Source organism: Thamnophis elegans, chromosome 3 (assembly GCF_009769535.1).
Source record: "Thamnophis elegans isolate rThaEle1 chromosome 3, rThaEle1.pri, whole genome shotgun sequence".
Taxonomy (NCBI): Eukaryota; Metazoa; Chordata; class Lepidosauria; order Squamata; family Colubridae; genus Thamnophis; species Thamnophis elegans.
This window is the reverse complement of record NC_045543.1, coordinates 95,279,598-95,305,462: the sequence shown is the minus strand read 5'-3', so window position 1 is coordinate 95,305,462 and position 25,865 is coordinate 95,279,598. Positions and strand designations below refer to the sequence as shown.

At 34.6% G+C, this 25,865-nt stretch overlaps 1 protein-coding gene across 1 annotated transcript in view; it reads left to right on the top strand.

Annotated features, from left to right (window-relative positions):
- The window catches only part of DMXL1 (Dmx like 1), an 80,694-nt gene that overhangs the window by 26,599 nt on the left and 28,230 nt on the right, over positions 1-25,865 (top strand). The window contains exons 13-28 of the mRNA XM_032212789.1: positions 19-140; positions 2,467-2,556; positions 2,786-2,888; positions 4,427-4,543; positions 5,437-5,661; positions 5,956-7,605; positions 8,403-8,513; positions 9,436-9,605; positions 13,167-13,264; positions 15,824-15,989; positions 17,117-17,369; positions 17,919-18,988; positions 19,614-19,805; positions 20,025-20,101; positions 23,519-23,646; positions 25,043-25,291. Of these exons, the coding sequence (XP_032068680.1) occupies positions 19-140; positions 2,467-2,556; positions 2,786-2,888; positions 4,427-4,543; positions 5,437-5,661; positions 5,956-7,605; positions 8,403-8,513; positions 9,436-9,605; positions 13,167-13,264; positions 15,824-15,989; positions 17,117-17,369; positions 17,919-18,988; positions 19,614-19,805; positions 20,025-20,101; positions 23,519-23,646; positions 25,043-25,291 (4,821 nt within the window). The remainder of the gene's footprint in view (positions 1-18; positions 141-2,466; positions 2,557-2,785; positions 2,889-4,426; positions 4,544-5,436; positions 5,662-5,955; positions 7,606-8,402; positions 8,514-9,435; positions 9,606-13,166; positions 13,265-15,823; positions 15,990-17,116; positions 17,370-17,918; positions 18,989-19,613; positions 19,806-20,024; positions 20,102-23,518; positions 23,647-25,042; positions 25,292-25,865) is intronic.

The following is a 25,865-nucleotide window of genomic DNA, read 5'->3' as shown; positions in this document are numbered from 1 at the left end:
TTTTCCCATTGTCTTTAGGTGCATACTGTAATTCACCAAGTGCTTGCTTTGTTGCGAGTGATGGACAACATTTAAGACTCTATCAAGCTATAATAGATGCCAAAAAGCTACTCTGTGAACTATCAAATCCAGGAATTTCTGTAAGTTAACTAGACTTGTGATATTGCCAGTTAAATTTAATTTATCTATCTCTGTTTATTTAACCAGAAGATTAAGTTTGATTTATGAGAAATATTTTCTAATCTCAGGATCATAGAACTTCTGAAGAAACTACCATATCTTTTTCTTGAGTAGTGTTAGGTAAGCTCCCCGTTGGGAGCGCTAGTACATTCAGTGAAGCGTAGTGAAAGTTGTGTTGGAGAACACACAAACCAGCATACAGAGACACTGCAGTTTAAATAGGCTTTTACTTTCGTGGGAATAGAGGTATCAGAGTCATCAAACAGTCCAAGTCATACACAGATAAGACAGTCATCAAGGTCTTTCAGTTAAGGGATAATCCAAATAACATAGTCCAGTAATCATACAAACAGTCTGGTACTCAAAATTTGCTAGGAGTTGCAAAACTTACAATAGCTCACGGCACTTTCTAACAGCCAGCTTCCAAAACACTCAGATCAGATCAGCCCAGCATTTAACAAACAGAGAGCTAACAGTCATTCTGGCTCCCTCTTATGGCCGATTGAGAAAACAGCAACCAATCACATTTTACTGTATGATTTAAAGAAACAGGTACAGCATTGCTATATGATTTATATGTTGCCAACCCAACCATTAGACTATATTCCTAACAAGTAGGATTGGTTTAAATAAATGGAGACTTGGGCAATGTTACATGAGTATATTATTTTAGGCATCTTAACCATACTGTATTATTGCTGAACTATATAATCTATAAACCACCATGTTTGAAGTATGTTCGTTATCATTTCTGGACTAAGAATATCTGAAATAAATTTAATAAAAAGTACTAAGTACAAGGATAATAAATTGCCAAATCTTAAATTTTTATTTCCCACTTCCAGTATTTCACTATTAGCAGAATTAATGTCAGTGTTCTATTTTTATGTATTATGCATAGACACTCTTAATAAAGTACATTTTGATTTTTTTCAAAAAGACAATTAGTAGTCTTACAATTGCTTAAACTATGAACTAAAAACTACCATATATAAATTTAATTGTAATCATTATCAACAGTTGTGTGGGTTTAATTATTATTTCCCAGATGATTTGCTGCCTTCACAAACGTTGAACATTTAGGATAAAGTTAAATATGTTACATTGTACCTGAGTTAATTGCTTATTTCAATTTTAATTTCCAAATTCCATCAAAAGTGGAAGTTTAATGTAGAGAAGGGAAGATGACCTGATACCAGGTTATTAGTTCTTGATTTTTTTCCCTCATAATACAAAAAAGGAACAAATACAAAAGGAAGCTGTTATCAACAACCAGTATCATCTTTACTTACAAGAATCTCTATGGGATCTACATGGATCTCATTACCTCTTTAAAATTGTTTCATGAATGACTGGAGCCAAGGTTTTGAAGGTTATCTACCTCCCTGCCCAAAATAACTCCATAAAGTTTTATTGAAATGTAAGCAGTTTGCCTTCTACTAAATGCATACTTTCTGATTTGGTCAGAAATCACTTACATCTATTTTGTATTGGCATCTATCTATTTTGTACTGGGATCTATTTTATAAAATCACTGTTAAATTCCAAATATACTCACTAGCTTAAAGATACTACACATTCTCATTGAAGACTACTTGATAAAAATCTGCTTTGAAGGTTTCTTTTTTTCCCCTTCTCTCTCCAGTTTTCTCTCTTTCTAACATTATTTCTCTCTGGGCAAGAGCCTCTTGAAGGAAGTAATTTTTTAGGAATTAAAATTTATGAACATTATCTTATTTTATATTTTCAGTTTTGCTGTTGCTTGATTCTGGGTAGTTCACAAAAATTTAAAAGTAACATGAAAACAAAATACAATGGAGAAGATTGGAATATCCAACACTACCCTAATGACTATTAGAATCCATTGGAGTTCAGGGACTATAAATTTAAATAAATAAATATTTTATAGCTTTCAGATTATATTCAAGTAAAAAAAGTAGAAAATATGGTTTGTCCTTGTTTTTATAAGGTAAAATAACATTTTACCTAATCTATATTTAATTAGCTAATTAAATATTCCAAGATATGCAAAATATTTTATCCATTTTGATTCATTTAAGCATTGCATACACAACAGAACAAAACAAGCAAATACATCATGTATTTGTTGCTGTAAGGAAATTTTTGTTGCTGTAAGGAAATACTGGGTTGTTGGTACAAAAAGTAGTTCCTATTAATATAGTATGGCTAATTGTATTAAATAGAGTAAGTAGTTCCAAATGAAGAAATTAATGAAATATTATAATTGCATGACAATTAATTACTGGCTTTTGTTACTAACTGCAGAAATACGTTGGCAAATTTTTTAACATCATAAGTCAGCAATCTACAGCTAGACCGGGTTGCATTGTAGAACTGAATTCTATTACAGAGCTGGTAAGATTTACTATTATTTTATCTCATTATGCTTTATTTGAACTTTTTCAGTAAAATATTGACAAATAAAAGACAGCAAAAATAATGTTATCCAATTATTTATTGTTAGCCAAGTATTTAATATTTTACATCACAAATGAATTAATTTATTTTTTATTGTTTTTAGATTGTTGCCACTCTGTTTATTATATTTATGTATAATAGATTAATGTATTTGTTTTTAATTTAGCATGGTGAGAAAATGCAGCTACTTCATGTTTTTCAAGAAGATTTCATTATGAATAATCTTGAGAATAGATTCTCCGAAAAAGAATCAATACTACTTGATCCTGGTAAAGCATATACACTTTAAATCTTAAGTAACATTTATTGTGTAATAAGCACTTTTGCTTGCAGCATTATGTTTGTAGTAAAACCGTTAATATATTTTATAATCAGATACTGACATTTCTTTTCTACACTAAAATATTAATAATTTGAAATAATACAAATAAGACTTATCTGTTTTATCTGTTCTTTGACATGGGAAGGTTTTGATATATACCATTTTATGCCTAAATTTAATTATTTTAATTATATTTATAGATTTTATAATTTGCAATTTCTCTTGTGCACTGTGGGAACAGAAAGATAGAAATTTAATAATAATAAATATCTGTCAAAGATTTCCTGTCTCCTAAGTTCATTTTTATTCAAACAGGATAGAAAGAGAATCATGTTTGGCAAATATTACTACATGTAATACATTATTCTTATATAAAACTGTAATAATTACCAACAAGAAAGAAAGATCCATAGAGCTGAGACTAACCAAATAGAAGAATAGCAATAGCAGTTAGACTTATATACCGCTTCATAGGGCTTTCAGCTCTCTCTAAGCAGTTTACAGAGTCAGCATATCGCCCCCACAGTCTGGGACCTCATTTCACCCACCTCGGAAGGATGGAAGGCTGAGTCAACCTTAAGTCGGTGAGATTTGAACTGCTGAACTGCAGATAGCAGTCAGCTGAAGTGGCCTGCAGTACTGCACCCTAACCACTGTGTCATCTCGGCTCTGAAGCTGAATGAATTGCAGAGTGGATTGAATGTTTTATTACAAATTAAATATGTCATTGTTAAAAAAATCTTTGAGTTTAAAAGAGAAGAATTTCGATGGGAGGACAAAGTTGTCTTTCTAGGATAAATATCCATTTTTAGTTGATGCCTTGCTACCTTATTTTTATGTTTATGAACAATTTATTGTGAGGGAAACTTCTAAAGTTGCATTTTGTTTGTAATCTGAAATAGTAAGTCATTTTATCATCTCCTCCCTCTTACATGTGCTATACATTAGTCAAAGCCAAAAAGTATAAATAAGAACGAACAATTGATTTTCTTCTAAATGTAAATGCAGTCATACCCTGTGCTTCAGATTGCCACTGATTGGTCCAGCAGCTACAGCAATGCCTTTCTCAAATCACTTCGACTTCTGGACTAAATTAAACATATTCCAAAACCCTTAAAGTAGTCCATGCATAGAACATACCATAGTAATATGAACCATCTGTGAGGAGTTCATATGGTTAATGAAGTTAATCTGTTTAATAAAGTTAATCTGATAAATTTAACCTAATCTGATAAAGAACATTAAGTCCCATTGATATCTGTAGTTGCACCACCAGTTCCAAAAAGACTTTTGAATTATAAACTGTAGAGAACTGCAGCTTCTTTAAAAATCAGTTTGCAAGACCTAGCTAAAACATAATAAATAAATAAATAAATAAATAAATAAATAAATAAATAAATAAATAAATAAATAATACACAATAATAAAAACCTGGAGATGTTTTTAATTGCTGTCTTTTACTGAATTTTTTTTTTCTTTTTGCAGGATATCAGGAAAATGGATTTTCTGAAAAATTCTATTTAATTGTAATTGAATATACTCAAAACTGCTCACTGTTACATATGTGGAAATTACATTTGAAATCCCTACCAGTCTCAGTGGGTATGTTCTAAATATTTGACAATATATATAAGAATGTATATATTATGTTTCTTGAAGAATGTATTCATTTGATAATTGCAGCATAAATTCATTAAATATTTATTATTGAATTTCTCAGTTCTGTGTTCTATAATTTCTTAATTCTTTTTCAAATACACATAACTATGGTTTTTAGCTGTTCTTTGTCATTGTCTCATAATCTTTACATATTTTGACTAAAGACATGGGCAAATTATTAATAAAGTAAAATATTTCAAAACTCTTTTGTATCTAAGACTAAATAGACAATGTATACACTAGCTTTTTGGTGGTGCACTAATCCATAAGAATTAGAAAGTAGAAGGATATTACAAGTATGTAGAATCCAAAAGTGTCAATCAAACTTCCATATAGAAAGAGGTAGTGATAAGGTAGTAATTTCACTTTGTCATTGCAGTCAGAATTATTCTGCTTGAACCTGAATATTAATGAAGGACATGAACTAAATGCTAAGCTTAATGGAAAAGGTCAACATGTTTAATGTTTGTAGTTGTAATTCCAGAGCTGGTGAAAGAGTTCTATAGAGACACTAAATCCATTCCCTAATTCCTACAGCATAGAATATTGTGCTGGATACAAAAGAATTCATGATGAAAGAGGGGTCATAGTCCATATAAAGTTCAATATGTCCTGAAAAATATTTTGGATATGAAAGGCAGGCCGTGTAAATATGAAATATTGTCTTTAGCAATTGGCTAAACCTCTGATGCTGTTTATTTCTAATGACTTGTAGAAAAATAAATATGTTGATATAAACATAGAATTTAGTTATTGTAATTTCAGAATATCTTGAAACTTATTATAACAGATTGTATTTTAAGTAAACATTAAATAAAATATCCCAATTATTGTAGATGAAAAAATAGCACCTAAGGCATCTGAAACAACATCTCAAGAAGAACTGCATTCTTCTTCTCCGGACCAAGAAAAGCTTCACAGTTCCTTTACAAAGAAATATCAAGTTTGCAGAGATAATCTTCAGAGCACCAGCCAATTAGTTCTTTCTTCAGAAATTGTCTATAGTCAAGAACTGAATTTACCAGAAGGAGTGGAGATAGTAAGCATTAAACCATCAGCAGGTTTGTAAATTAAAAAAAACAAATAGGGTAGGAGGAAATTATGTATTAACAGTCTTTCATCTAACTTTTCTTCAGAGTTTTTATTAAATCTTAATGGTAATTTTAAAGCAAAAGAAAATTGATATAAAAACAGCTACTAAACTGCTATAAAAGTTACACCATGTTACAACAGTTTATAAACTATAGAGCACTAAACTTTGCTCTTAGGTTTTGAAAAAAATGCTTGAAAATATCATGTTCAATTATTTTTTTCCTCTGGTTAGTATCCTAAGGATTTTTGTTTTTTAATCTTAGGTCACTTAAGTTCTTCTTCAATTTATCCAGTCCGCCAAGCTCCTTATCTTCTTGCAACACTTTGCTCAGATGGGAAAGTTAGGTTTTGGAGGTGTAGAATGGCACAAGAAACAGATGTGTTATCCAAACCAGAGAATACTAAGAACAGTGGTATGTATGTATGGGAAGAATGGCCATTGCTAATTGAAGATGGACATCTTAGTAGCAGTGCCCTTGAAGTGTCTGGTTTATCTCTTGAAATTAGCTGCGCTCATACAAATCGTTTAGCTGTGGCATACAAGCGAACACCACCCCAAAACAGTAATTCTCAAGATTTTTTTGTGAATGTCGGCATTTTTGAATGTGAATCTACAGGAGGCTCTTGTTGGAACTTGGAACAAACACTTCATTTAGATGAACTAAACCTAACATTGGATTCGCTGAGTGTCAATAGTAGTTCAATGGCAGTAGGAAATAAGAACTTAACATTCAGAACAAAGCATTTGGTTCATTTAGACTGGATGTCTAGGGAAGATGGCTCTCATATATTAACAGTAGGCATTGGTTCAAAGCTTTATATGTTTGGTCAGTTGGCTGGGAAAATACAGGAACAAAGTGCTAAGGAAATGCTTGTACTGCCAGTATGGGATAATGCTAAAACCTCTTGTACATCTAGATTTATACTGTTACGATGTGTCGATTTGGTCTCATCAGTAGAAGGGTCGCCTCCTTTACCAGTTTCTTTGTCTTGGGTTCGTGATGGCATCCTTGTGGTTGGGATGGATTGTGAAATGCATGTGTATTCTCAATGGCAGCCATTTTCAAAGCAAGATCCCATTACTGCAGACTCTTTCAGTGTTAGTACACCATCTATAACAAGTTTAGTTAAACAAAGCCAGTCGTCTGGTGTTCCCCCATCAAAGCGAACATTAACCCGATCCATGGCTAGCTTTGCTCAAAAACTTGGTGGGAAACGATCTGTATTTGATCTGTCACTGGAGATGGAAGATTCTGGTCTTTTTGAAGCAGCTCATTCATTATGTCCTACTTTACCTCAGTATCATCCTGTGCAACTTTTGGAACTCATGGATCTAGGGAAAGTACGTAGAGCAAAGGCCATTTTATCTCATCTAGTCAAATGCATTGCTGGAGAAGTTATTGCTTTAAGTGACCCCTGCCATGAGAAAAGGTATCGGTCTCTCTCAATCTGTGCTAGTGGGAGTAGTACAAGAGACCCTATGACATTTAACAGATGTGTAATAACAGACTATACAGAAATAGATTCTGTTCCACCGCTTCCTTTGTATGCATTGCTTGCTGCTGATGAAGAATGTTCCTATGCTTGTACTGAAAAGTCAAATACTCCAAAGAACCTTAACAAACATGTGACTGATGAAAATTATGAGGATCTATTTCAAAATTCCAGCCTGTATACAGATGAACTGACTACAATTGAAGTAGATGAAGATGACAAAAAGCCAAAAGTTATTGATCTTTCTCAGTATAATCCAACTTACTTTGGACAAGAGCATGCCCAAGTTCTTTCTCGTCACTTGCTTCATTCTAGCTTACCAGGACTTACCAGGATGGAACAGATGCTATTGATGGCATTAGCTGATACAATTGCCATTACCAGTACTGATATAGGAGAAAGCAGAGACAGAAACAAAGGTAAGTTTTGTAATGACTAATCCAGGTTTTCTTTTTAACAGTCCTGCCTATACTTACTTAACTGGATTAATCAGTCAGTCATTCAATTGCAAACACTTCTAAACATTAGATTCCACTGTTAATACAAGAATATATCAATTAATTATGAAGACTACTAACTTATATTAAATTTGATACGCAATAGATTAAATTTGGTAATTAGAACTGTAAGCCACTCAAAGTCACTAATTGAAATGGGTGGGTATAGAAATTCCGTAAATAAATAAAATAGCTTGAGTTGGGAAGTACCCAAGGAAAATTAATACTATACTTTATTTAAACACTAAATGTGATTCTCTAAATACCTTTTCTGTGTTCTATAGTTACTGTTATTTTTTTAGCATTAGGTTTACTACTTCTAGGAAAGTATTTTACCCAGTGTACAAATAGAAACATTTTGCTTAAAGGTTTGAAGTTTAAAAGTTAGAAGAATTGCCTCTCTTTCTATATGGACTGGCAAATTTCCATATACTGCAATAGTTATGGTGAAACCATTGGTAATATTGATATCGGATAAAAAATAAACATTGTAGGGCTATATTTGTCTGCTATAATTATGTTACTTCATATTAATTAATTAATTATTGATTGCTTTAAAATCCATTGTAGTACATACATTTTTTACCCATTCCCTACATTGTGAAACTACGCTTACCTAACAAGTAAGACTTACATATATAAAAATAATGGAAAATGTGGCAAATAGTCATAGTTTTGTTTAAAGAGCTTCATTTTATAGATTAAACCTTCATTCATAGGAGGAGAAACACTTGACGAATGTGGTTTGAAGTTTCTTTTGGCAGTTCGTCTTCACACTTTTATGACAACTTCTGTACCACCTGCTCACAGACCTCAGCTATTATATCAAGGTAAATATTTTCTTTAGTCTTTGTGAGGCACTAATGCAAAATAGAACAATATTTTAGATATAATTAGGATTGTTTCTGAGGAAATGTGACCTTTGCAGATGGAGAAACTTTGGCATAGTGCTGATAATCAAGATAATACACTGAACAGTTGAATACTACAGGTTTTTCTAACTGTTTTTGGCTCTAGGGTAATATCATCAAGTCTCTGGATATAGATGTATTTTTAAACAGTTAAGTACAGGGATCTAAGTTTTTGTTTTATTTGTGGCATACAGACTTAATTAATTGTTCTGTCCACCCTTCTCCGCTCGTTAAACAGACGACAGGCAAACAACTTAAAAGGAACTCTCTTTATCAGTTCTCGGCTCCGACTGGCTGCGAGCCCAAAAATAACATAGATAAAGTCTCTAACGCAATAACAAAATACCAAACAAAAACCCTTACACACAATGCACTTCTTCAAGTGTAGCCTGGAATCAGGGTTACAGGAAAACAAAGCACTTCTCCAAGTGTATCTTACATAAACCACGACCGATGATCAATCAATGTTGAACGAACCAAGGAACGTTGACTCCTGCAACCAGGGCGTGACACCATCCGTCCTTTAATCCCCAGAACACGCCACTCGCGAGCCCCAGCTACAGTGTTAATCTTGCATCCTGAAAAGACTCACAGAAGACATCTGCTGAGTCACAACAATTAATATTTTGTGTTTTACAACTTTTTAAGTGTAGCTATTTGCAAGTCATTAATTACTCACACAAATTATGACAACATGATTTTGTTTTTGCATATTACTTCATGTTTCCAACTTTAAAAAAAAAGTATCAGAAAAATAATCACTAAATATTTTAAGGTAATATAGTTATCAATTATAAAGTAAATTAAATAACTATAAAGTAATTATTTGTGATTATTTCAGGTTTGTCTTCGAGTCATTTTGCCTGGGCGTTTCACTCTATTGCAGAAGAAGAACTTCTAAACATGCTTCCTGCAGTACAGAAAGGTGATCCAACATGGTCAGAGCTTAGAGCTATGGGAATAGGATGGTGGGTTCGAAATACCCATAATTTGCGCAGATGCATTGAGAAGGTAAAGGCAATTTATAACAAATTAGCTTGTATCTTGCTGTAAGTTTCATTCAAATAATAGAGTGCATTTTTTTCAGATTTTTTTTAAGTAGAATGTTATTGTTTTTTCATATAGGTTAAAAAGAAGATTGAAAAGGAATGCTGCCATGAAAAGCATTTTTTCTACTTTTGTTACTATTGGCTTGTATATAGTTCATCTTCTGTAGTCACATATTATAATTCTCATATAATCATTCAGTATGGCTTCAGATAACAGTAATAGGCTGTTTTTGTCTGCCTGATTTACATCAGTTGATTAATGTTAAAGTAATCAATGTGACAAATACTTTGCCTTGAACAGAACTGAAGTTTGCACTTGAAATTATTGATATAACTGTATATGGCTTTATTTTTATAAAGAGGGATAGAATAAGTAGAAACAAAAATTTTAATTATTTTAAATAGATATACTTTTAAGAAATGGCAGTGAACAGCCAGATGAACTAAAGAGGACTTACTATTTTTACTCTTAAAGTGAAAACCTCTTCTATATTTATTTAACTGCTGAGTCACGCAATGAATAATTTTGTAAAGTAAAAGTAAAGTCTTTTTTACGTTAAGCTTGATTCCTGATAACTACATGGACACAGCCATATCATTTCCTTGATATCAGTAGAGGAAAAATTATAATGTTTGTTACAAAATTCCAATCTACAACTCTACAAATGTTTTCCTTTACAAGTAAAACAAAGACTCACCTGCTTTTAATCAAAACCAACCAAGGTAGACAAAGTAATGCCCCTTGCTGAGATTTCTTACTAGAATATCTCACCTAGATAATTGAAGGAAAGACACTTCTTTTGAACTAGCCCATTCATGATATGTTTTCATTTATATGGATATTATGTCTGCAAGGTTTACTTTGCTTTATTTGTTTTAAGTGGCAGAAATGTTAATTGAATTTACTTTAGTAAGTTGTTCAACTATTCCTAGATTCCTTCAGGTGAGTTAGAGCTCCCAATGACCGGATATGGGGTCCTCAGCCATTTAAGTACAAGATGAAAATGATCATAACTCTGTGATCTGGTGATAAGTTTCAAAATTACCAGGCATGAATGCAATCAAGACAAGCTTTTGCTTTTCTCATATTTTATCAGCTCTTTATATAAGCATTAGCAGGGTAGCTATGAGCTATCAGAAACGCATTCCCTGGAGTTTATGAGATTTCATGCAAGCAGTTGATCAAAGGAGAGAAAGTGTTTTCTTTTTCTTTCTTTTTTATATTTTTATTTATTTACAAACATACAAAATCCACACACAGCATACACTATGTTTACACAATACAGTACAAACAGGAAATTCCTGTTCTATGTTTTCTAATTCTACACTAAGCATGAAATACAAGAGGTTTGCTGGAAGGTAATTTTTTTTTAATAAAAACTTTTTTTATTACACAAACAATACATACAGACAACAATTTTAAAAACACAAAAAAAAACCAAAAAAAATGCACATACAAAAAAAGCATCATCACATACAACATGTCGTTTGGTTTAGGTGTTTTAACATCCATATTCTCGAATAACATTTACCATCACAGATTTTTCATCTAGTATAACTAAATACCTCCCTTTCATTGTACAGTATACATTCAATTACGAAGTATTATTTTTTTCCAATAAATCATAGTTCCCTTACATTCTTGATTATCTATTTAATAACAGTATATCTTTATATTATCCCCATGTGGGGAAAAAAAGATATATTTTTTTACTAACCATTTATATTTATATATCACTATTTTCCATTATACATAATTCCACCAATCAACTATCAAGTATGCTTATGTTCATTGTTATCCTTGTACCTCATACCTTCAAACGGAGATCTTATTCCTTCATTTTTCAACAAAATATTCTGAGTGGTCGCTACATATATATACCAATTTTTTAATTATTCCCTTATTAAAATTATGTATCAACAACAAGATATCATTGTAATATGTTCTTAAGGTTATACATTATATCACCAAACCTCTATCAAATATACATAAAATCGTTGTAATCCTTATCCTTTTTAAAGCAAAAAGTTCTAAAATATTCAATTCATAGATATATCAGTTTTTCATTGTATTGTTGTTAATCTATTTCACAGCATGGTTGTGTTATCATTTAACTCCTTCAGTTAAAACATAAGTAAGACATTTTTCATTTCCAGGTTTTTTCTCCCAGCCACTGATAAAACAAGTCCCATATTTTATAAAATTGCTCATCCTCTTGTTCTCTAATTTCAAGTGTCAATTTACTCATTTCAGCACAGTCCATTATTTTTCGAATAATTTCTTCCTGTTTTGGTATTGTTTCATTTTTCCAGTTTTTTACAAATACGATTCTGGCTGCTGTTAACACGTTTACAATCAGATATTTTAAGTCTTTGTTATAGATTTCTGGTATGATCCCCAATAAAAAGACCTCTGGTTTGAAGTCTATTTGTTTGTGTGTCATTTTCTCCAACCACATGTGGATTTTAGTCCAGTATCTTTTAGCTTCAATGCAAATCCACCATATGTGGTAATATGAGCCTGGTATCTGATGACATTTCCAACACTTTTCTGATTTATTCTTGGACATTCTTGCAATTCTGGTTGGGTGTAGATGCCACCTGTAAAACATCTTATACAAATTTTCTCTATATGCAGTAGACATTGTCATTTTATAATTTTGAGACCAGTTTCTGCCATTTCTCTAAATCAATCCCATACTCAAAGTTTTTTCCCCAAGCTATCATAGTTTCTTTAACTTGTTCTTCTGGTAATTTAACCTCCAATAAATATCCGTATAGTTTTTAAATTACTTTTTCATCAGTACCTGTTAAAATTTTATCTAAGTCATTTTATTGTAAAAACCTTTGGATTTTCTATCTTCATTATATTTAAATTGTATCTGTACATATGAATACCAATTCATTTCTATCCCTTCTTGTTTCAGCTCTTGGATAGATTTGAGTTCACCCTCTGCATTCAATATTTCAACATATCTAACTGTTTGTTCCTTTTTATATATTATTGGATATGAAAATGCTTCAATCGTTGATATCCAGATTGGAATTTTTAAGTAGTGTAATCTTTTTACCTTTTCCCAGTTTAATAACAAAGTCTCCCTTATATAGTATCTTCTAAAATAGCCATATGCTTTAGTTCCCTTATACCATAAGAAAGCATGCCATCCCAAGAGTAAATCATGACCTTCTACATTTAATAGTCTAGAATTTTTTAGTGATATCCATTCCTTAATCCACATCAAGTTTGTTGCTTGGAAGTATAATTCCCAATCAGGTAGGCCCAATCCTCCTCTGGGGAAGGTAAATTTCTTATCCACATGCAACATAAAGTTTACTTTTTATAAGTAATGATTTCATCTCTAAAGAAAAATCATGTATGCTTTATAAATAAGAGTTGGTTTAGTTTTTTCTGTGTATTAAACAATACAAATAAATTATTTCATTAATTCCTCAAAATTTCTCTGAAAAGAACTATGACAAAATACTACATTTGTAACCACAAAATTTACTATTATCCTTTTAGGTCGCTAAAGCAGCCTTTCAAAGAAACAATGACCCTCTGGATGCAGCCATTTTCTATCTTGCAATGAAAAAGAAGACTGTAATTTGGGGGCTATACAGGTACAATTTTATAGCAGAATTTAATTCAATATATATTGCAACTAGTTTTCTTGAGGCTGTACTTTTGTGGCCATCTAATAGAAAAATAGAATAATAAAAGGAAACAACTGGATATAGAGCCTCAACTAAAGCACAGGCTAAGTGCTATCTAGCCAGATATGAGTCACCAGATACAAAACAGAAACAGAATAATCCTCAGTGATATGAAAGTGATTTCTGTTCAGGAAATCACTGTTACATGAGATGGGGTGCATAAAACAATTCAAGTAATAAATAAATAAATAAATAAATAAATAAATAAATAAATAAATATAAATAAATAAATAAATTTGGATTAAAATGTTGGATTCAAAGTTTGGTTTAAAACAGTGGTTCTCAACCTTCCTAATGCCACAACCCTTTAATACAGTTCCTCATGTTGTGACCCCAACCATAAAATTATTTTCATTGCTACTATGTAACACCGGGAACCACAAAACCTGGATGGGTGTGGCCAACTCAACATCACTCCCACCCAGCCACATGACATCCCCCCCCAACATGCCTACCAAGGTTTCATGGCTCAGTGTTTTCTGTGGGAATAGGGTCTCTCTCTCTCTTCTCTCCCCCTCCCTCTCATTTCTGTTTTTCTCTATTTTCCTCTTCCTTTCTCTTCTTCCTTTCTTTCTTTCCTTCCTTCCCTTTCCCTCTTTCTTTTTCTTTCTTTCTCATTGAATATGATAGCAAATCCAAAATAAAGTTATTAATTGTAGGAAATTGCTTCTCTGTAATCTTTTCATAATTAACTCTAAGGATAGAAGCTGACAAGATTGTAGTAACAGCAATGTGTGTGTGTGTGTGTGTGTGTGTGTGTGTGTGTGTGTATTTGTTACAAATGTAACAAAGGCAACAGTAAAAATATTGGGTTTCTGTCTGGATGGTCTCCTGTGACAAGCCGAAGGACAGAGAATGGAAGTAGTAATCTTCCTCCCATATTTGGGCATACCAGGGGTTGTAACTCTAAATATATATACATACATACATACATACATACATACATACATACATACATACATATATTTCTTTTGAGTTTGAGAATATAATACATTATCCAAAATTATAAATAATCTTATCTTCAGATGCATTTTCTTTTTGCCATCTCTGTTATTTTCTTTTTAAAAAATCAGACTTGCTTCCAATTTTTGCCTTCTGGCAAACTGCAGTTTTCTCAGCAAAAGATCTAGCTTGCCATTGCTTTCATCATAGGTCTGAGAAAGTTAGTTTCTTTCTTTCTTTCTTTTCTCTTCCTTTCTTTCCCCCTGATTTGTTTCCCTCTCTTTTTCATCTCTGTCATTCTCGCCATTCAGCTCTCTTTCATTTCTTTCTCCCTCTCCCCCTTCTCCCTCTAATTTGTTTCCCTCTATTTTCCCTCTCTTCCATTCTCTCCTTCCAGCTCTCTTTCATTTCTCTCTCTCTCTCTCTCTCTTTCTCCCCTTTTCTCTTTCATCTCTTTCTTGCGCGTGCAAGCAAAATGCCCTCCTGGGCCAGGATCACGGCGGCAGGGACAACGACTCCTTCCCCTGCCACCACTGAGAAATGAGTAGCTGGCTGCGCTGCGCAGGAGACTCCTCAGCGCCAGACTCAGGTCGCTCCCCTTTGTGTTGACTCAGGAAAGAGCTGGAGCAGTCGTCTCTGGATGCAGAGAGGGAAGAGTTCCAGAGCCCTGTGCAAGGAGAGTCCTGTGTAGCACAGGAGAACTGGAGCCCTTCCCTCCCTGCACCCAACCAGCTGCTGCTGCTGCTCCCCATTATCCTTCCTAAGCCAACATGAAGGGGACCGCGGTTCATGCTGACAGTCTGGCGCTGAGGAATCTCCTGCGCTGCATACCCAGTTACTCACCTCATTGTGCAATGGCGACAGCGGGAGGAGAGTTATCCCCTCCACCTTGATCCTGGCCCAAGAGGGTATTTTGCTTGCGCGCACGAAAAGGGCTGGAGCTCTTCCCGACACTGAGTTGCTCGTGGAGGACACACACACACCTTGCACCGCACGGGGAACCCGAGCCGCTCCTTCCCTTCGGGATGACTTCATGCCAGCCTCTCCACGGGAGGCTCCTCGGTGACCCCGGTCACGACCCACAGGTTGAGAACTGTTGGTTTAAAACAATATAAATGAAGGGAATGCAAAGACATAATTGAATGTGAATTCTCATGCTCTTAAAGAGCAGAACATAGGACCTTAATTTAACTGGGCAATCCTCCCAGCTTTAAAATCTTTATCAAGCAGTTTATAATTACTGAAAGTTTTTGAAACATTATTTTATGTGCCTTATTTCAATATCTTCTGAAGACTTATTTTAGCCATGGCATTTCATTTGAGCACTTTTATTCTATCATAAGCATAGAACCCAAGTTAAATATTGACCATTTCTAATTGCACATGGGGAATTTTAGAAGCAACTTGATTTTTAAAATATGCCATTTGGAATCTGAGAGCATGTGTTTTATTGTTTGATAAACATAAATTATTCAGCTTTTTTATACATTGTGACTTAATTGTTATAAATGGTTACATTGGCAGGTCCCTAAAAGATACTAAAATGACACAGTTCTTTGGAAACAATTTTACTGAGGACAGATGGCGTAAAGCAGCACTGAAGAATGCTTTTTCATTGCTAGGCAAGCAACGTTTTGAACATTCTACAGCATTTTTTTTATTGGCTGGTCACTTAAAAGATGCCATTGAGGTAACTAAAATGTTTTCTTCAGATTATTGAAAGAGATTACAATGCATTTAATAATGTATTTACATACACCCAATGTTTTAATAGTACAAGCAGATTTGAATGTTATGTTCAAGTCCAGCTATATGCTTAATAGTTTCATCTAAATATGGCTCTGTCAGAAATGAATATAAATATGGTAGTACACTTAAAACTGATTGAAAATAGGAATAGCCTTGTTCAATGTCTAAACAAAACAAAAGAAGTATAGAATGCTAAAATATGTTTTAATACAGAATAGAGAAATTTTCAATCTAAAGAACCCTGATGGCTCAGTAATTAAAATGCAGTATTGCCGGCTAACTCTGCCCATAGCCTGAAGTTTGATCGAGGTTAACTCAGTCTTCCATCCCTCCAGAGTTGGTAAAATAAGGATCCAGGTTGTTGGGGACAGTATGCTAACATTGTAAACCACTCAGAGTGCAGTATAAGTGCTATTGCTATATGCCAGTGATGGCTACCCTTTTTCTAAAGGTGTGCCAAAACTCGCGTGTGTGCCCACCCATCTGCCCAAAAATCAGCTGGCCGGTGCATGCGTGCCAGCCAGAGGTGAGGGCTGCCATGCCAGCAAATATGGCTCTACGTGCCACCTGTGGTACACGTGCCATAGGTTGGCCAAACTGGTTATAGGCTGAGTATAATCATGGTGCCATCAAATCAAGCATGAGCCATCCTCCTTATGTAAGCCCCATGTACTCTTTTAACTGCTATATATGAAAAAGCTGAAAACCAAATATAAGAAGGTAATCAAATGATATAGGGGTCTTGAACATTTTCCCTATGAGAAAAGGCAAGACTATATGGGACTCTAGTTTGGGAAAAGGGGGTAGGAGAAATTTGTGAAGGACAGATTTATCAAAGGGTATTGGTCTTGAAGATGCAACATTATCTCTAGGTTGTAGGCATCATGCCCCAAAAACCAGTTTTAAAGGAACAACAGCAGCAGAAGGTTAAGCCTCCATATTATCTGTAAATACGCCAGAGGTATCTGGATGGCTGCATACATAATCCTGGACTAAAACAGCTCTGTATTACTTATTTCTGATTGGATCTTTTTTTTAAAAAATCACTCCTTTGTTTATTTTAATCAGGTCTGCCTAGAGAAATTAAATGACATTCAGCTAGCTCTTGTAATTGCAAGACTGTATGAATCAGAATTTGAAACATCTGGTACTTACAAATCAATTCTTCAGAAGAGAATTCTGGGAAGTAAGCCTCATTCTACTGAAAGTCCATCAACGCCACATTTTGATCCTTTTCTCCGAAGTATGGCTTACTGGATTTTGGAAGAGTATGGTCATGCTCTTGATACTCTTTTAAGCCATCCCACTTTGAATGATGAAGGTATGTGTGCATGTTATATTTAGCCTTAAAATATTAAACAAACTCTTCTGGTAATAAGTAATATTCTACATATTATCCTCGGTGGTTCTCATGAATGATGAAGAACTGTGGCCTCCAAACCAACTAACGGTGATTTTGAAATGATCAAATGTTATCTAAATGAAGCATACTACCAGAAGCACAAGTAGGTGCTGATTTGTTTTTACTATGTCACAATGTTATTCCAAAGCATCATCTTGAAGCTTTCTGTGATTATTACAACAATGAATGTTAAGGAACCATACTGTGATGGAATAAAATATATAGCGGAAATAGAGGGAAAAGTCTTAACCATTTCATGATAAATCACTTTGCCATGTTAAGAAGCGGAATAGACATATTGAACAACATTATCAAAGGTTAGACTTTTTTGCATGTTCCTAAAATACATGGGGTATCTATGTTTCCTTAGGGTATAAATGTGTCATAATATTGACAGCAAGACAATATCGGAATTATTTCTTTTAGAAAATAAATTCTTCATTATTTTTTCATATGATACCTTTCTAGATGAAGGAAGCTTCTCAAACTGTAGCCCTTCGGTATTTAATTTTTATAATTATCTAAGGACGCATCCTCTCTTGCTGAGACGCCATTTTGGATCTTCTGATTTATCTTCCACAAGGATATGTGTAACAGGAGAAAAGGGGCTGGCAGATGAAATCAATTTAGAGGAAAGAAAATTATTCTTTACTGCAGCATATACTCATTTGAAGTCTGGCTGTCCCATGTTGGCTTTAGAAGTATTATCGAAGATGCCTAAAGTGGTCAAAAAGTCAAAGAGTTTAAGAAGAACATTTAGTTTAAGGAACACTAGTAAAGAATGTTCACCCTCTTCTCCAATGCCAGTAGAATTGAAAGATGACCAGTTTTTCAGGACTGACAGGTCAGAACCAGTGCTAAATGGTTTAGGGCCATTATCAGATGCTTCACCAGACAAACATTCAGTTTCTGATGCTTTGCTTGATTGGAGTCAGCCAGCTGCAGTCTTCCAAGATGACCCGTTGGAATTAAAATGGGACAGTGACAAAGATGAGGAAAGTGAGGATTCTTGCCTTGTAATGAAACCTTTGCAGAAGATAACAGGTGAAAAAACAAATGAAGTTAACTCTAGCTGCACTGAAACCTACAGTTCAGGAGGTGAGAATGATGTCTTAGCTTCATCAGAAGACATAATTTTTGTTCAGCTGAAATTTAGGGCATGCCTGAAGATTCTTACAGAGGAACTTCGAACATTATCCACTGGCTATGAAGTAGATGGTGGAAAATTAAGATACCAGCTGTATAATTGGCTTGAAAGGGAGGTGGTAGCCCTTCAGAAGACATGTGAATACAATATTGAAGCAGATGATTCTCAGAGGGAAATTATCCCAGTAATGGGTGAAAATTGTTTAAATGAGAAAACTGAAGACCTATCAGATATACAACTAAAGGAAAATATTCAAAGAAGACACTGGCTTATAAAATACCAATCACTTTTGCGAATGTTTCTTAGTTATTGCATCCTCCATGGGTCTCATGGTGGAGGCTTGGCATCTGTACGAATGGAACTGATTTTGCTTCTGCAAGAATCTCAACAGGTAAATGGAGTGGATTTTTTCCCCTGATTGATTGGGCTTGGGCTTGGGTTTAAATATTAATACATAATGATTTAAATAAAGTACTAGCAAACTATTTTTAACTTTTGCGCATATACCAATTTGATCAAATATTTCTGGCCCCACATCTAGAATGCTAGATTGTTTTGAACTATATATTTATAATTTTGTTTTCAGATAAAAACCAGGAAAATTCTAGATTACCTTTTTTCAATAAAAAGTTTCTAAATTCATGCTTCCAGTATTTGAACTTTCAGTTTCTTGAAAATGAAAATTGAACTGGAAGTTTTAAAAATAAGCTTAGTAAAGCAGCTATAGATTTAAACCTGGGCCTAGAAAATTCAACGTTATGCTGCCTGTTAGTCACTGGGCCAATACTATTGTTCCTAGATTTTATTGCAACCTAAACAAACATTTTCCCACCCCAAAAAAAACCTCTGGATTCCTTGTTTTGTCCACCTTTAGTGGCCTTTTTGGGTTAGAAAGGAGAATAATTATTCCAATTAACATTGTATCAATATGCATGTGTAGGTAGAGAAGAAAATTCATCTTTGTAGGAAATTTGAAAGTCAAATTATACTCTTTATTTTTCATCCTATTTATAAAGGAATTTTCGGAGCAATTGTATAGCAATATTGTATCTGAGCCGAGCACAATACCTCTTCTTTTTGCCTGTACTGCAAGTGCCAAAACAGTGGTAGCCAACCCATTATTGCATTTGAGTAACTTGACACACGATATACTACATGCTATTATTTCTCTTGACTCTCCACCCCACCCAGATGTACAGAATAATAAGGCAAGTATCTATAATTTGACAGTATTTTACTAAACTTTTTAAAAAGATTTTATTACATTAATTGCTGTAATTATATAGCCATTTTAATATTATATGTATATTGGGAGTTGTTTATTTTATGTTTAAATGCATAGCCATCTAGTATCTTGAACAAGAAAATGAAAACAAGGGATTCAAGATCATACAAATATTTTTTTCTGAAATATATGTTTCTTTCAGATACATGTAATGCACACATTAGCAGCATCTTTATCAGCTTGCATATACCAGTCTCTCTGCGGGGGTCATAACTACAGGTATTTTTTTTTTTACAAAAATAAGTTTTTGGGCACAATGGGAACAACATTTTTATTTTTCTCTTCTGTGAGGTAGAATCTAAATTTGGTATAAAATGCACAAAATGTTGCCTCTTATATATCTTTTCTTGTAAAGGTAGTACTCAACTTACAACAGTTCATTTAGTGACTGTTCAAAGTTACAATAGCAAAAATTGTAACAAGTAGCTATGACCATGTTTCATACTTACAAGCATTGCTGCATCCCCAAGTTCATGCAGATGCTTGGCAATTGGTTCATATTTATCACCACTGTTGTGTCTCAGGGTCATATAATCACCTTTTGCAATCTTCTGACAAGCAAAATCAATGCGGAAGCCAGATTCACTTAATAACTGGGTTACTAAATTAAGAATCTAAATGATTCACTTAACAACTGTGGCAAGAAAACTTGTAAAATGGGACAAAACTCATTTACACACTTAGCAACATAAATTTTGGGTTCAATTGTGATCGTAAATTGAGGACTACCTGCATTCTTCAAAAATAGGGTTAATTTTTCTCTGATAATCTGAAGTACTAGGACCTCAATATAAGAAAAGCTATAATTCATTAATACCACGGTTAATTTATGATATGATATTCACTAAAGATTATTACCATTATTATTGCTATATCTTCATCTCCAGATTACATTTCTATAGTTTGGGAATCCATACTTTTTGACATAAATTCGTATTTAACCAACTATAATACTGACAAATACATTTATTTTAGATTATTTTAGATTTTAGATTGTTAGCTTAATCAGAGTCTTCTCAGCTAATGTTAAATTGGCTAACTTAGTTAAATTAGAAATATAAGAAAAGCTACAAATTCTTAGAGCAGACATAACAAGCAATTTATTAAAACAATAGCTTTTACTGAGGTAGTTGTGGCTTACAGATATCCAAAACTGATTTGTTTTCTCATAATTATACTTTGCTATTTCCTGATCATCTTTGCTAACATCATATTACTTGTATTAGAAAACATTATGTATCTGAGAATTGGGAAACATGTAGAAGTCTCTTTATTCTATTCCTGCCATCGACCATGGTATCCTTCTGCGACGACTGCGGGAGGTGGGGGTGGGAGGCACTGTTTTGCAGTGGTTCTCCTCCTACCTCTCGGACAGGTCGCAGTCGGTGTTAGTTGGGGGGCAGAGATCGACCCTTAGGCCCCTAACATATGGGGTGCCGCAGGGCTCGGTCTTATCCCCCCTACTATTTAACATCTACATGAAACCGCTGGGTGAGATCATTCGGAGGCACGGAATAAGATACCACCAATACGCGGACGATACCCAGTTGTATCTGTCCGCCCCATGCCAACTCAATGAAGCAGTGGACGTGATGAACCGGGGTCTTGAAGCCGTTAGGGACTGGATGAGGGCTAACAAGCTTGTACTCAACCCGGATAAGACCGAGTGGCTGTTGTGTTTCCCTCCCAATAATTTGGCTAGTGTTCCATCACTCAGGCTGGGGGGCCAAATATTATACCCCTCAGACAGGGTTCGCAACTTGGGAGTCCTCCTAGACCCACAGCTGACCTTTGACCACCATCTGTCGGCTGTGACCAGGGGGGCATTTGCCCAGGTTCGCCTGGTGCGCCAGTTGCGACCCTACCTGAACCGGGAGGCTCTCACAACAGTCACTCGCGCCCTTGTGACCTCTAGGCTGGAATACTGCAACGTGCTCTACATGGGGCTGCCCTTGAAGAGCATCCGGCGACTTCAGCTAGTCCAGAATGCGGCCGCGCGAGCGATTGTGGGTGCACCTCGGTTCGCCCACATAACACCTATCCTCCGCGAGCTGCGCTGGCTACCTGTTGATCTCCGGGTGCGCTTCAAGGTGCTACTTACCACCCATAAAGCCCTTCATGGTAGTGGATCTGGGTACTTGAGAGACCGCCTCCTGCCAATTACCTCCTCGCGACCTATCAGATCACACAGATTAGGCCTCCTCCGAGTTCCATCCGCCAGTCAGTGTCGACTGGCAACCACGCGGAGGAGAGCCTTTTCAGTAGTAGCTCCGACCCTTTGGAACGATCTCCCCGTGGAGATTCGTACCCTCACCACCCTCCAGACCTTCCGCACAGCCCTCAAGATCTGGCTATCCTGTCAGGCCTGGGGTTAAAGATTGTAATTCGTCCCCACCCGAATGATGAATGTTGTTTCTATTTTTAATTATGTACTGTTTCTATATGTCACTGTCTGTATTCCCTTCCCCACAAGTTGTAAGCTGCCCTGAGTCCCCTCAGGGAAAAGGGCGGCCTATAAATAAACTTACAATTACAATTACAAAAATTCCTATTTTCTCGTGATAAAGCTTTAAAATTGTCTAAAAGATGAAATAATTATATTGCCAGTAAAGGGTTAGGTGTACTGGTTCATTCAAACATAGTTTGAATCTGCTTGTAATTTGCTTTTGCAGTAACAAGGTTTAGAATTCATACATTTCAAGCAAACATATGAGTAGGAGGACATTTTTTTTTCTTTTTGTTGCATGTTTCACAAAGCATTATGGGCCATCTTATTAAATATTTCCTTTAAATCTGCTTTTTTCAGTGTGATCACTCATTACAGAGTTAAGATTCTATGCCATAACTATGAATAACATGAACAAATATTAAAACAATTTTGAATTATTTTATGTCTAATATTTTGATACTTTCACAAGAGATTTAGTATTTTGAAGGTCATTTAGGCTATAATGTGAGGGCACATTTGATGCAGTGAATAAGGAATAAGGTTAGAAACCATATACTGGTTAGAGACCATGATTTTGGATCCTATCTTAGGCACAAAGCTAGGTGGCTAACTTGGGTCACTTTCTCTCATCCCTAGGAAGGAGACAATAACAAACCACCTTGTTGTGTAAATTGCAGGGACTTTTCCAGGCAGTCTCTAAAAACAATTGAACAATTGAACAAAAAACAACAGCTACATGTAACTAGGAGTATTTTAAGGCTATGCAAAATAAATGTGTGTACTTTAGTACCGTCTTATTTCTACATGCCATTTCCAGTGCTATGTAATTATCTTTTTCTATAAAGATTAGGAAGAAGCAAGGAAGTCCAAAAATTAAGTGATATACTTTGTTTCTGAATGTGAAGTTTACCTGATAGTATTAAATACTATCAATATTAGTATTAGTAATTGTATTAAATCACTAATATATTCCTAATCAATCTCAGTTTGAAGCTGACTTTAAATAGCAGGTCTTATAATAACAGATCACAATGCAAAATTTTGTAGCTTTTCATCAGCTAATGTTATTAACACTCTTGATTAGAATATGTATAAAATAGTTAAGCTAAGTAAATTATGATCAACCACTATATTCAAACAAAATACCATAATTAACACTGATTTTTACAATTTTGTTTTTTGTATAGTTTATTGCAAGCAAACCAATTCACTGGAATGATTTATCAGACGTTGTTGCTTTCCCATCGGCATTCTCTAAGAACAGCAAGTTCAGATGAAACAGTAACACCAAATACTACACCAGCTCAATGGCCAGGTAATCAAGATTTATGGAGTTTTGAACTGTCTGGCTTCTTTGAAGTAGAGTATATTGTTCTGTGTTACAACAGGGAGTTTAAAATATTTTCTTGCCTGTTTCTTCTTATAATACGACTTTCTGGCTACTAGTTGTTTTTTCTTCCACGTTAGATTAAATACAATATTAGGTAACCTCATAGTGTTTAATTGTCTTTAAAATTAAGGCCAATTCATGAGGCATAATTTGATTGTTGTTAACTGGCTTGTTTGGTTATTTTGGGCTCTATAGTTAACTTTGATTTCATTCAGATTAATATACCTAAATCAGGCCTGCTCTCATGTAGCTTAACCAGATTCACCAAGTCAACCAGATTCATTCTGCCTTGGTAAATGAATAATTATGAAATAAACCCCTTTTGACTTGAGTACAGAGTTCCTAGCCTTTCTGGTTGACGACACGGATGGAGGGAGGGGCAAGTACCTTTACACACACATGTGCATGTGCGAGTGGGGCTGCTTGTGCATGAATGAGGTCATGAGTATGCTTACTAGTGTTCACACAATAGTTATGGCCCGGTAGTGGACTGCAGGTTGGAGACCCCTGGTTTAGTATTCACGATTGAATTCAGCCCATAATCATACTGCATTCTTCAGAACCAGAAGCATAGTCAAGATGAATTCTTGTGAAAAGCTTTTAATATGAACTTCTAATCATAATTTTCTTGGTTAAGCAATAGTATTTTGCAACTTTTTGTATTATCCAAATCCATGAAATTTCATTTTTGTTATTTTATCCATTTCCTTTGACATTGCTGCAATGAGTATATCAGATTGCCTTTTTGATTGTAAATACACTTTAAAAAGTCAAGGTAAGGCAACTAATTTTAAAAAGAAAGCATGATATAGAATTTTGTAGTTCAAAAATAAAGAATAAGAAGGCCATTGCAATAAAATAAAATGATTAATAAATGAAAATAGCTAAATCATAATAGTATAAATCAGAAACAAAGACAAAAATGCCAAAGACATATAAATTTAAATCAAGTAATAATCTGTTATCTGTATAAAAAACCAATAACCCAAGGAAGCATTGGATGCTTCTCTGCTTAGGAAAGAGTATAAAGAATGCATAGAGAGTTTTTAATATACCTTGTAACCTCCAGGGAATCCTTTCTTTTCCCACTCAGCCATTGATTCTTCAATCTTGGTAACTTTTAGATTTGTGGATTTTGACTTCCAGAATTCTCAGTAACCGTCATACTGTTTGGGAGTTCTGGATGTTGATTCAAACATCTGCAGTTGCCCCTTATAGTATTATACACCTTATAGTATTATAGTGTTTGTGGAGATAATTGCAACTGGCTTCTTTTGTCTTTCTTTGTATTATCACTAAATGGTACTCCCTGTCTATTCAGGAATAATGGATTTAATACAATTGCTGAATCAAGCTGGGGAAGAAGCTCAGTCTGGGATCACAATTTTGCTCTGTGAAATTCTTACGGCAATCTACCTTAGTCTCTTCATTCATGGTCTAGCAACTCATTCCAGCAATGAATTATTCAGGATTGTGGCCCATCCCCTTAATGACAAAATGTGGTTTGCTGTCTTTGGTGGTGGTGCAAAGATTCCCAAGAAAGGACCAATTCAAGAAACAACCAAGATGGGTTAGTACATTCCTTATTTTTTCCTGTATATAAATATTTACTGAACTCTGTTTCTTTCTAGTTTTTATATTGTGTATGTTATCAGAGTGGTGTGGTGGCTCAGCAATTAAGACACTGGGCTTGGTGGCTGGAAAGCAGGCAGCCTAGGTTAAAGATCCTTGCTCCAGCTCCTGCCAAACTAGCAGTTCAAAAGCATGCCACTGCTAGTAGATCAATATATACCTCTTCATTGGGAAAATAACAGCACTCTGAGACATAATGCTGACGATACGACTGGAAATGTCTTCGGACAGCGCTAGGTCAATGGCCTTGAAATGGAGATGGGCCCTACCCAATATGATTGGCAACGACTGGTGGAGTAAAATCTGCAGGGACACATTTTTTTATATTATTCTACAATGATACTAAACCTTAATTATCATTACGTACATGAGCAGAAATATCATTACATAAAAATGAACTTTTATATTTTGTGTATCCATCTCTTCCTTCCAATTTAAGGAAAGAAAAAAACTAGAATTTGGTTTTAAACTAGAAGTGTTGATAGATTCCTTTTGAACAAGAAAATAAATGT